Genomic DNA, 12024 nt, shown 5'->3' with positions numbered 1-12024 from the left:
AAAGCAGCCAGGGCTGAGGGCCACTTGCAGCATGAATGCAGGACAGACAGAGAGTGCCTGGCCTCTGTTTCCTCTTGCCCTTTGGACCAGCTCAAGTAGTGGGGACACTGAGGAGGCTGCCATCCCTCTCTGGGATGCTCCCTGGGGCTGGTGTGCCCTTCAGAAGGGTTGGAGCTGTGGAGTGAGTGCCCAGAGTTCGGCAGCACCCCGCAGCAGGCACTGCCATGGGGCTGGTCCAGACTGGGCTGCTCTGCTGAGCTGCGCTGGGGAGAGGGCAGGGGACGTGGAGAGAGCCAGGGAGGGCTTAGCCTGGGCTGGCAGGTTTCTTGGGAGAGGAAAACCCCAGTGTTAGCTGGGCTGTGTAAACAAACAAAGTGGGATCACAGAGCAGTGTGGTCACGGTGCACAGCCAGGCCTTTTGGAGAAGGATGCAAACCATCAGAGGCAAAAAAGAGAGGAGCTGGTCTGTGCCGTGGTCCCCAGACACCCTGAGGAAGCTGCCCCACCAGCCCTGGCTATTTCCATCTCTGGAGATACAAGCAGCCATGGGCAGGGGCCTCTGCTGCTTGGTGACCTCTACCTTCCTGCTGGGCTCAGTGCCCACAGGAGTGATGGCCAGCCCTGGGCCGTCTCTCCTGACCCAGACACTACCAGACCCTGCAGCACAGTGTTACAACCCAGACTGGAAGCTCAGGGAGTTGTAAAGTTTCTGTGATCCCCTCAGGTTAAATTCAGATGAAATGACACCAAATGACCACTTAAAATGTTTTACTTGTGATAGAAACAACTTAAACTTGGAAAAGGATAGCTCTTATTGATAAATTTATAAGAAACAAACAAACAAAAAAAAGGAATAAAAGTAAAGGAGAAGAAGAGAGAGAGTAAAGGAATCTGGTCCATCACCCACGTTCCAGCATTGTCTCAGGTCTGGTTATCTTGGTGGTGGGTGCACCCCCAGCAAAGTTTTCTCTTGCCTTTTAAATTCATCTTTATCAGATGTTTTGCATACTAGACCAAGAGAGGCAGGTATTCCAAGAACACATTTCCATGAGAGAAAAGGAGAGGTGGAGCACAGGTTCCGTGCGTGCATTGTGGGGGGACGGGGTGCATCAACAGCCTTGTCAATTGAGTCAGTGGACATGCTCACCTCCCAATCCCTTATTTTTTTCCTCAGTTTTTGCTTAGGTCCATCTGGTGCTGGTTACTTACCTCTCTTATTAGTCCTTTAACCCAAACATATTCTTTCACTGAGTCCACGATTCCCTCCTTTGAGGTTTATCTAAAGAGTTTGGCAATACAACTGCGAAAGAGTGGAGCCGTGAGTACTTCGATATACTCTGTGCTTCCTTGGGCAGATAGTTTGTTCCTTAGACTGATCACAAAGGCCACAGATTGTCAAATTTTTCTGTGTTGATGAATGCTTGAGGCATTTACTCCTTCAGTTCCTTACACATCTCTGCCTGTAAAACCCTACGTGGGGCTCACCAAGGGTCGAGTGGTGGTGAGAGGCTGCCACTGCTGGAGGAAGAACCATGGACGGCTGCCACGGGGTCTGTGCTGGGCAGACATTTCCCCACCCTGAACAACCACCCTGGTCCACGCAGTGCCTGCACCATGGGGCTGTGGGGCCATGTGGGGCAGCAGGACTTGGCCAGCCCAGCTGAGGAGGTCCTCCCTGCTCTGCCCACTGCCACCCATCGGCACTGCCACAGCCCCTCTGTGCTGGGCAATGAGGTTTCTGTGGGTGCCCTTCTGTGAGCCGCGTGGGTACCCACAGGGTATGTCTCTGCTTGGAGCTGGTCGCCTTGGCCTGCCTGCACGGTCCTGGCAAGGCTTGGCCTTGGAGATGGGCTGTGATAGTCCTCAGCCCATGGCATGAGTGCCAGCCTAGGAATGACTCCTGCAGAAGAGCTCACACTGTGCTGGGGGCATGGGTGAGCCCTTCAAGATGTCCTCACACCAGGATTCTTCTTGGTACAAAGGGGAACCATGGCAGCCTGAAGTGATTTCTGCTGTATGGAAGCTGTGAGGGTTGTACAAGCACTCACAGGTAGAAGGAAAATTTTTTAAAAGGAAAAATTTATTGGGCTCTAATGATGTCAGTGCAGTGGGGGTGCATACAGGCACAACTCTGATACCCAATTCCACCACCATTATGACCAGAGAAGAAAAAAGCTTCATACTGACCCTCAGACCTGATGTTCCATAGCTCCTGCCTAAGTTGGTCTCCAAGCCCATACTCAGACAACTTGTGCTAGATCAAGTGCACCGGGCCTCGTCTCCATGAGTTTGGAACATCTCTATTGACCAAGATTCCACCATCTCCCCTGAGCCCTTGCTCAGCTGCTTGTCTCTGAGGGATCTCTCCAAAAACCCCAACCCTCAAAACCAAACAGCCCACTTAGCCTCTCCTAGTACACAATGTGCTCCAGGCCCCAACCATCTTTCCAGCCTCTGCAGGACTATTCACAGCCTGTCAAGGTCTTCCTTGTGCTGGGGAGATCCACACTGGACACAGCAATCCTTACTGGGGCCCATGAATAGAGGAGAAGAGTCAATTCTCTTAAGCTGCTGGCTGTGATTTTGTTAATCCTGCCCGGGATGTGGTTGGCCTGCCTCTTCCCAAGGGCACACTGCTCCCTCCTGTCCCACTTGTGCACCAAGACTCCCCGGTCCTTTTCTGCAGAGCTGCTGTCCCCAGCCTGGCCTCTTGTCTGGAGTTGTCCCAGCGCAGTGGCAGGATGAACACTGGCATTTGTCTTCAACATTGTGTGGGTCCCAGGCAGCCCTTTTCACTGAGGACTACTACATCCACCTCTTTCCTCATCCAAAGGGCCCATCATCTCATTGTAAATGGTATTCAGGTTGTCCAGGGAGAATTTGCCCTTGTGCAGTTTTTACTGGCAGATCCAAATCCCCTTCTTGTCCTTCAGGTGCTTGGAAATGGCTTCCAGGAGGATTTGCTCCATCACTTTCCCAGGACGAGACGTGAGGCTGAGCAGCCTGTAGCTCCCTCATCTTCCTTTTTGCTCTTCATGAAGATGGGTGACATGTTTGTCTTTTCCCAGGCGTCAGGAACCTCCCTGACTGCCATGGCCTTTCCAGGGTGACAGAGCAGCCACACAATGACTTTGGCCAGCACCCTCAGCACCCTTGGCTGAAACTCACCCCAAAGAGGACCCACAGAGTCATGTATGGCCAACCAGCTTGCTGAAAGTGTCTCCAAATGTTCTTGGTCACTAGGCCTACTCCCTCACTGAGTTTTGAGTTTTGGGCCCACTTTTTTTTTTTTTTTTTTTTAGCCTTGCTCTGTCTGCCAACACCCTTACTGAAGCCCCTTTTTCTACCTTCTGCATCCCTTGCCGGTTTGAGATCCAGATGAGCTCTGCCTTTCCTAGCTCCATTCCTGCATCTACAGACAAGGTCTCTGTGCTCCCCCAGGGCAGCCTGAGCCCCTTCAGCCCTCTGTGCATCTCCACCCCATCCCACAGGCAGGCTGGTGGCAAGAGGGTGGCATCTGGGGACAGCACAGCAGTGCTGGGAACAGGGGCACCAACAAGGAAAGGGGGGGTGCGAGCCATGGCCTGGGCTGCACACAGGGGCATGGGGTGGCTGGTGCCTCGGTGGTTGGCCAGGCTGTATGGGCTTGTGGTGGATGCCAGCTTGAGGGTAGGAGCGCTGGGATTTCCATGGAATTCCAGTGAAAATGTGGCTGCAGCAAAAGCAAGCAGGCAGGCTCAGGCACAGGCAACTGCAGTGGCAAGGTTGTTTAAGAAAGTGTGCTGGCCTCCTGCCATGGTTGCTCAACTTCATCCATAAAAAGCCCACATAGTTTTTGCATTTCAACAGGTTTGGCCTCGAAGATGAAACAGTTGTCCAAGGCTCCTTTTTTCTACAGGGCAGTTTCCCAAGAAATTCAGCCCAGGAACTTCCTGAACAAGCCAAAAATTTTCTCCCTTGTACTCCAAGGCTCTGATTCTGGGGTTTGTCCTGCACACCTCTCTTGGGTGTTTAAACCCCACCATCTCCCCTTCACTGCAGCCATGTGACACCGACCCTCAGAGGAAAAGCTCATGTGCCCATGGTTACAAGTTCCTGGCGCTCTGTCTCAAGTATTTGTTCCAGAATGACATGACAGGACACATCAAGCCTCTCATCTTGCTGCACCCATTCCTGGAGGAACAGAGAAGTGACAGGGTTTGACTGTCCTCTTTTCAGTGCTGAGGCAGGATTTGTGGAAGCGCGGTGCTTCCCCCTGCATCAGCTCCTTCATCTCACTGAGAGGTGGGGCTACAACATCTGCTGGGCAACCAGCCCAGGTTCTGGATGCCACCAGTCTTCTCTGGGGACATGCTTCTTTTAGCCACCAGCTGTTGCTGGGTCCTGCTCCACCTGCTGCCAACCCAAGGGCAGCTTCATCGCCCTTCTGGCCTTTGGCAACTTCTGCTCCACGTGGCTTCGTGCCCCTCTGGGCAGCTCTTCTTGTCTAGCTGAGAGCCACTCACAGGTGACCAACAGCCTCTATAAGAAGAGTGGCTGTAGGGGAGAGGGAAGGTGGGCATGAAGGGTTGCACTGGCCTTTCGCCATCAGGAATTGTCTCCTTTGTATCAGCCCTTAGGAAGCCCTGCCAAAGCATCTCCCAAATGCAGTGCTGGCAGGAGGATCTCCTATAGACAGCTCTGGTCTGAGCCTCCTCCAGACGTCCGCACCCCTGGGCTGGATGCTCTTCCTGGCACGGGAGGATCAGGTCACTCTCCTTGTACCCACACCATCTCCACCTTGGGAAGGAAACACGTCTAAGATTTGAAGACACGCTTCAGGCCTGCCCATTGCTCCCACCCCCCACTTCTCTGGATATCCAGAATGACCTGAGGGGTGTTTGGGCTCCTCTTTAATAGGACGTAACCAGAGTCTTCACATTTGTCTCAGGACAACAAATGGCACCATCCAGACCCCAAACTCACCTGCTGCAGGTCCTGTACTGCACAGTGATGATGGTGTCAGGACCAACTGCTACTCCCAGCTGTACTGCTCAGGGCTGTGGTCACACCATCAGATGACATTTGGGGCACCAAAAAGGAATATTGTGGTTTACCCCCCAGCTGACAGTAAGCACCATGCAGCCACTCACTCACTTATCCCCACATCTCCCCTGGTGGGGTGTGGAGGAGAATCAGAAAAAAAAAATGAAAACAACAAAAAATCCTCATGGGTTGAGATAAGAAGAATTTAATAATTGAAAGAAGATGTAGTAATAATAATAATATTAATGATAATAATAGAAATAATTGCAATAATTGTAATGAAAAAGAAGATTAAAAAAAGAGAGGAGTAAAACCAAAGAAGAAGACAAGTGGTGCCCAGTGCAATTGGTCCGTACCCACTGATCCATGCCCAGCTGGTCCCCCCAAGCAGTGATCCACATCTCCGGCCAACCCACCGCCTTCCTCCCTCATGTTTATATACAGGGCCTGATGTCCTGTGGTATCAAATAGCACTTTGGCTACTTCAGGTCAGCTGTCCTGGCCATGCTCCCTCTCAGATCCTTGTGCCCCCCCTCACTGGCAGCATGGGAAACTGAACAATCCTCGACTTAGGATAAGCCCTGCTCAACAACAACTAAAACATCCCTGTGTTCTCAACATTGTTCTCACCCTAAACCCAAAGCACAGCACTGCACCAGCTGCTAGGAAGAAAATTAACTCTGTCCCAGCTGAAATCAGGACTTTGCAGATTGCCTTTCTTGGTAAGCCTGGCTCCTTGCAACCCTTTTTGTCAAATAGGGAAGTTCTTATGGGCCCCACTGCCCTCTGCATCTGACATGCACACCAGCTGGTTGGATCATTTGGCCTCTGTGACCAAAGGCCATGGCTCATGCTCAAGACCCAGGCCTTTTGCAAGCACCAGTTTCCTTCCTGTTGTTCTTTGCAGTCACGTGAACTAGGATCGGAAATGTCAGTCTGTGCTCTGCCTGTTGTGACAAACTGCTCAGCCCTCGTCATGATCTGCCTTCTACCAAAAAGACTTTTCAGCATGCACAACATTCTTGTCGGGGTGGCTTCTGCATCCGTTCCTCCGCTGCCTGCTGGCAGGAGTTTGCTGCAAGTTTTGGAAAGCAGCAAATGCTGATTTTTGTCACTTTTATCCCCAAACTTGACATTGTCGTTGCCCAATAAGGTGCGGTACTGACCTTCTGAGGCACATAGATGTAGGTCAACCTCACTGCTCATTGTCTTCCTGTGAAGTTCAGTGTGACTGGGGATGAGCTATCTCATCATTACAGTGGTGCTTTCCACCTTCGTCATCACTTCCATTAAATGAGCATTTCTTTTTCTTACCCATACTGCCATACATCCACTCAAGTTATTGTCTTCTCAGACGAACCATCTGCACACGTGCCTTAAATGCTGATGTGCTGGAGCTTCAGTGCACAGGGACCTTGAGATACTTGGGGCTTTGGCCAGCAGGAACCTCAAGTTGTACAAGGAGAAGGGGCAAAGTGGGACCGGACCAGCAGAGGAGTGAGTCTGAGGAGAAGGCCCTGGGCACTGTGAGTGATGCCATATGTGCCGCTGGTAAAGGCTCACCATGAATAGAGCCAGCTCCTGCATACGGAGCTGCATTGTACCATGACCATCGAGACACGGGGAGTTATCATCCCCCTCGACTCAGCACTGGTGTGGTCACACCGATAACATTCTCTGGGGCTTCCCATTCTGAGGAGCAAGAAGGAATGGGAGAGTGCCCAGAGGATGTCTGCAAAGGTGGGTTTAGGGAGCATGAAGCACATGAAGTATGTGGAGTGGCTGAGGGACCTGGGCTTCCTTGTCCTGATGGTGTGGAAGGTCGTGCGGGAGTAAAAAAGTAGCTTGAAATTAGGAGTTTGGGGTGTTTTCAGAGATTTTGGACCTTTTCTTTGTAGTGGGAAACCACCTGAGAAAGGAAAAGCATCACAAAGTGCAGCTTAGGAAGTTGAGACTGGACAGGAGGAGAAAGAAATGTCCCCTGAAGGGTAGTGCTGTGGTGCCAGATGTCACCCAGAGCCTGGATCAGTGCAATGCTTTGTGTTCCAAGGAACAGGCAGGGAGCAAGGAGAGATCTCAGGAAAGTCAGGGAGATGCTATAGGTTGGGTGTCCACAGCCTGGGGGTCTCTGTCCCCTTGGCTATGGCAGTTGTCTCTGCTACCAAGGCCTGGAAAGAGACATGATAATTGCATGGAACTGGGGCGTCGTGGCTTCCTTGCAGCCCCCCAGGGAGGCTGGGAGCTGTGGTACCACTGTCCTGCACTCAGCATTGCCCACCCCACCCCACAGTGCCCCAGGAAGAGCCCTGAGCCAGTGTGAGGGATGGGATCCCCCTTCTTGGGGCTGACCACTTGGCATGATAAAATATATCAAGTTTTACTCAGCATCAACTCCCCTTGCACAGTGCCTTTGCCTACCTGTACTCACAGCCTCCAATTTTCTTCTCTAACTAATCCATGGGGACACCTGGTCTGTAATGGGCCTCAGAGGGGCCAATTAACACTCCAAGACACTTTGGCTTTTGCTTCTGACTGTAACCCCTTCAGAGGTTGGTTCAGGTCCTCTCAGTATCTGAGGTTCAAGCACCAAATACACCCCGGGTCTCATTAAAGTGCAGAAAACCCAAAGGAGCCACATCTCTTCCATCAATTATTTCAGGACTTCCAGGCTTGTACAGCTAATTGGAGAGGCTTCAGGAGTCTACTTAAAGTGGAAGATTTTAATGACAACTTCGTAAATATTTTTTTTTCTTTGTTCATTTTGAAGGGGTTTTTAATCCTTTCTTAATTTTACAGAAGTGAGAGAAGCTTTCTCCAATTCTGATGGTCTTCTACGGAGGACAGGAAATGTAGCAACAGCGGTCTCCTCATGGTCCCCCACTGTATGGGAAACTTTCCTCCCCACCTCCCCAGCCCCACCATTTCCCTCAGGGGCTGCCTGGGACTTGCATTCTTCTACATCAGACTTCCTCACTGATGTTCACAGCTGAATGTTACAGCTCCTTTGCACCAATTCCCACCTGATTTACCCTGAGACTTGACTGTAAATAGTCACAGGAATCTTATTAATTTTGAAGAAACGGAAGTAAAATATGAAACAAATTATTAAAAAACAAACAAACAAACAACAATGAAGTCCTCAACTGTATGCCAAATCCAAGCCTCCACTAAGGTCTACCTTCCTCAAGTGATGACCATAAAAGAAATATGCTAGACAAATAGATAGGAAATTATAACTATACGCACAATTAGCAAGTTGGCTAAAAAGAGAGTTTGGCACTTTAAATCAACTTTTCCACCTTCTTGGCCAAATTTCTAGCCCAGAGCCCTGTTACGACCTCATGCCTCTAGTGATCTCCCTGCCTATCTTCCTGTGCCTCCTTATTCCATGCCCACCTCTAGCAAATTAATTTGGGGTGTTGTGGGCAACATTTTACAGTCAACAGAAAAATCATTTGTCAATGTTCAAAGCATTTCTGAGGTATAACTGAGAAAGAAATGCACTTGTTTTACATCATGTAGTTGTTAACATCATTATATTTAGCAAAACCCATCCTCAAAGACAGTCTGTTCTAAAAGCCCCCCTACAACTGGACAGAAATTAAGATGCAAGAATAAACTAATTATAGTTGCTGGACTCTAACAAGCTCCCAGGAGAAAGTTACTGAGTCTGGAGAGCTATGGGAGGAATAAAGAGTCTTTGGGGTTTAGTGGGGCGTGCTGAGGGGTTTGGGTGAGGAAGCTCCCTCAGGAGATTGACGTGAGCCTCTCTGGGGAGTGATTAGAGCAGAAGAACAGAGGCAAGTGACTTCAGGGTGACAAAGAAAGGAGACAGAGACATCCTGTGTCGTGTAGCCCCTTGGATGTGCCCTGCCAAGGGGCTCAGTGCTAATTCCCAGCCCATTTGAGTGGTGATGCCTTTGGTCATCTGCCGCGATTGAGAGACGGAGACCCAGCTCGATGCAAGTCAGGATCTACTTTATTGAACACAACAACCGATTTTATATTCCAAACAGACAAAGAGAGACATGTGTTTTAAGCTGATTGGCACAATGGTTAATCACCTAATACATATTACAAAAGTTGAGCTCATGATTGGCTAACGTCTAAGGTCAGCTTGACTTTTTCTGCAGTTAATTTTCTGCTAGCTCACAGCATTCTTCTCCTTAACAACTTCTACTCCTGTTTCTATAGCACATGCTTATCTCTAGTTACGAAACCAGCCCTCCTGGAAGAAATCGTCCTTAGCCCCAGGGGTGTAACAGTTTGCTTACAGCTTATGCAAATTACGAGACGCCAAGTTGAGCAGGTCCTTGCTGCTAGAAGGAGAGACCAGGCTGCCCCCGGCATCTCCCCCTTCTTGTTGCACAATAAGGACCCTTTTCACTGAACTGGCTATCAGGTTCTGCACACACTGCAAAAAACAGGGTAAACAAAGTAACAAAAGAATAAAAACTCTAAAGCATACACAATCATTTTTACAAGGCTTCTCAACCATCCTGATAGGCCCCAGCATTCTGTTACATTCTTAGAGGCATTCCCAGGTAGAAACTGTGCCTGGAGGCCCTCAGGTATTGGCCAATGCTCCAGGGGCAATCCCACAAGGCATGTGGAAAAGGGGTTGCTAGGGGAGGCTGTGGCCAGACACAAAGTATCCTGTCCGGTAAGGTTCGCCAGCGTTACCCACACATTAACCTTAGGTAATTTCTGCAATGGACAGTTCTCGATACTTATTCATGTAATTCCTTCTTCAGTTGTGATGTTTCCGGGCAGTTCTTCTGTCTGCTGTCCAAAATTCTGATTGGAGCACTCCGGTCCGACTCCAGTTGGTTGTGGCAGGGGTTCACGAAAAGGTCGTACGCTCTTCGCGGGAATCCATCTAGGCCCTTTCTCTGTAGAAACACAAGCATAACTCTACCCCATGTAATAAGGGGATAAGGTCCCATGACTGTACCTGTTTCTGGATCTCGGATCAGCACGGGCGGCTTGATTTGCAGTTCGAGCGAAGCATTCGTATTAAAATGACGGACTATGGGAGGATTACTGTCTATCAAAGAACAATTCAGAAAATTAAAAACATATAAAGCTTTCTGAAGACGTTCCTCGGGGGTAACGGTCCCTATTCCCCTTTTTGTTGTTGCAATAAGCGTTTCAGAGACTGATGAGAGCGTTCAATTAAGGATTGGCCCGTGGGGGAATGAGGGATACCCGTAATGTGGTTGATCCCCCAAGAACTCAAAAACTTTTAATTGCAGTTGAAATATATGCAGGGCCATTGTCAGTTTTTTGAGAAGGTATGCCTAAAGTGGCAAAAGCACGCAGCAGATGTCGTTGAACATCGCGCGCCTTTTCGCCAGTATGACAAGAGGCAAATAATGCCCCAGAAAAGGTATCAATAGAGGAGTGAATATATTTTAAGTGACCAAACTCCGAAAAATGAGTGACGTCGGTTTGCCAAAGTTGCAAACTTTGCAATCCTCTAGGATTAACTCCTCCTGCTATTGTAGGAAATGAGTGCCTTTGACAATCGGGACACACAGCAACTATACTGGTTGCCTGCTGAGTAGTAAGGCCAAATTGTCGCTTAAGCCCACCAGCATTTTGGTGAAAGAAAGCGTGGCTAAGTTTTGCTTGTGCTATGCGGTCTGGCAGTACCTGTACCGGTAATGTAAGCAGGTCACTTGCCGGTTCCCTTCCGCTATAAAGCCAGGTAAGGAAGTGTGAGATCTGACATGCATAATGAAATAGGAATGAATGCGAGAATCTAAAAGAAAAATAAGCTCCTGTAACAAAGCAAATAATGCAAAATGTGAGACATTTCGTAACACAGACGCCTCAGCTCGTTCAACAATCCCTGCAACATAAGCTGAATCAGTGATGATATTAAGCGGTGTAGACCATTTTCTAAAGGCTCGGACGATGGCAGTCAGTTCCACGATTTGGGGGGAACCCGGCACTGTCTTTATATCCGATTCCCATTGTTTGCGCTGGTCGTCCCACCAGAGGATAACAGATTTATGGGACTTCCCAGATCCATCGTTACTGTGTGGCTGGTTGCCAGGTCCAGCCCGGCGCTCCGGCTGTGGCTGGGTGAAGGCTTGAGGCACTGTCGTATCCCTCTGCGGCAGCGGAGGGGTTAACTGCGGAACTTGTGTCTGCACGCGCCGCCGTCCCGCGCTCCGCGATCGGTTTCCCTGTATCGGTTGCCCCTGGGAGTCATACTTAGAGCGACATTGGTTAGCATAATGGCGCCCCTTCCTGCACCTAGGGCAAATCCCCGGTGCCTGGGGCTTGGCTCCAGATGTAGCAGCCATACAATCTTTTTCAAATGGCCAGGTTTGCCACAGCCATAACAAACCCCGGGGCCAGCTGTGCCACGCATGGCAGCAAAAGCAGCGGCCATCGCTTCAAATTTATGATCTACGGTGCCAATTCTATTACAGGCTTCCACCATTTCCACGAGAGAGGGATTAGGGTTCGGAAGAGATTTCAATAACTTCTTACAATCTGCATTGGCATTTCCACCGCTAACTTTAACAACAGAATTTCCCGCGCTTCCACATTATCTATCTGGCGCTCTAAGGCTTGTCGTTTAATATTTGCCCATACGTCCTGGGGATCGGGAGGGTAGAGATCTGGCTCCTCCTCTGGGTCCACTGGTCCTGGATCAAAAGGATCATCCTCTGGGGGGTACTTGGCGGCGCCCACCTCAAGAGGCTCCGAGGTCTTCTTATCGACCGGGAGACCTTTCCTGTCTTTAGTATCTTTATTCTTAACGGTCTCCTGAGCCTTCAGAGTTTCAAAGATAGTCCTCCACCACGGGAGCATGCGCTGTGCTTCAGCATTCCCTGTTGTAGCCGCGTCCCACAGCTTAATCCCCACGTCATCCCAAAGCTCAGTCGTTAATATACTGGAAGCAGTTACAGTGGGGATTTTCACTTGTACCCACTTGAGCATAACCTTAAGATCTTGCCCAGAGAGATTCTTTTCATATTTTTC

General features: G+C 49.7%; 1 protein-coding gene across 1 annotated transcript in view; it reads right to left on the bottom strand.

Annotated features, from left to right (window-relative positions):
- Window positions 1-12024, bottom strand: part of LOC122153500 — a 43955-nt gene extending 31931 nt beyond the window's left edge. Inside the window, exons 1-4 of the mRNA XM_042793529.1 lie at window positions 11545-12024; window positions 11342-11479; window positions 11069-11234; window positions 9980-10072 (exon numbers count right to left, since the gene is read on the bottom strand). Coding sequence (XP_042649463.1) covers window positions 9980-10072; window positions 11069-11234; window positions 11342-11479; window positions 11545-11982 — 835 coding nt within the window. The 5' untranslated portion in view covers window positions 11983-12024. The remainder of the gene's footprint in view (window positions 1-9979; window positions 10073-11068; window positions 11235-11341; window positions 11480-11544) is intronic.

The sequence above is a fragment of the Tyto alba genome, unplaced genomic scaffold (assembly GCF_018691265.1).
Source record: "Tyto alba isolate M040663 unplaced genomic scaffold, T.alba_DEE_v4.0 Super-Scaffold_20, whole genome shotgun sequence".
Lineage (NCBI taxonomy): Eukaryota > Metazoa > Chordata > Aves > Strigiformes > Tytonidae > Tyto > Tyto alba.
The sequence above is the reverse complement of the archived record's forward strand: the minus strand, read 5'-3'. Positions and strand labels throughout refer to the sequence as shown.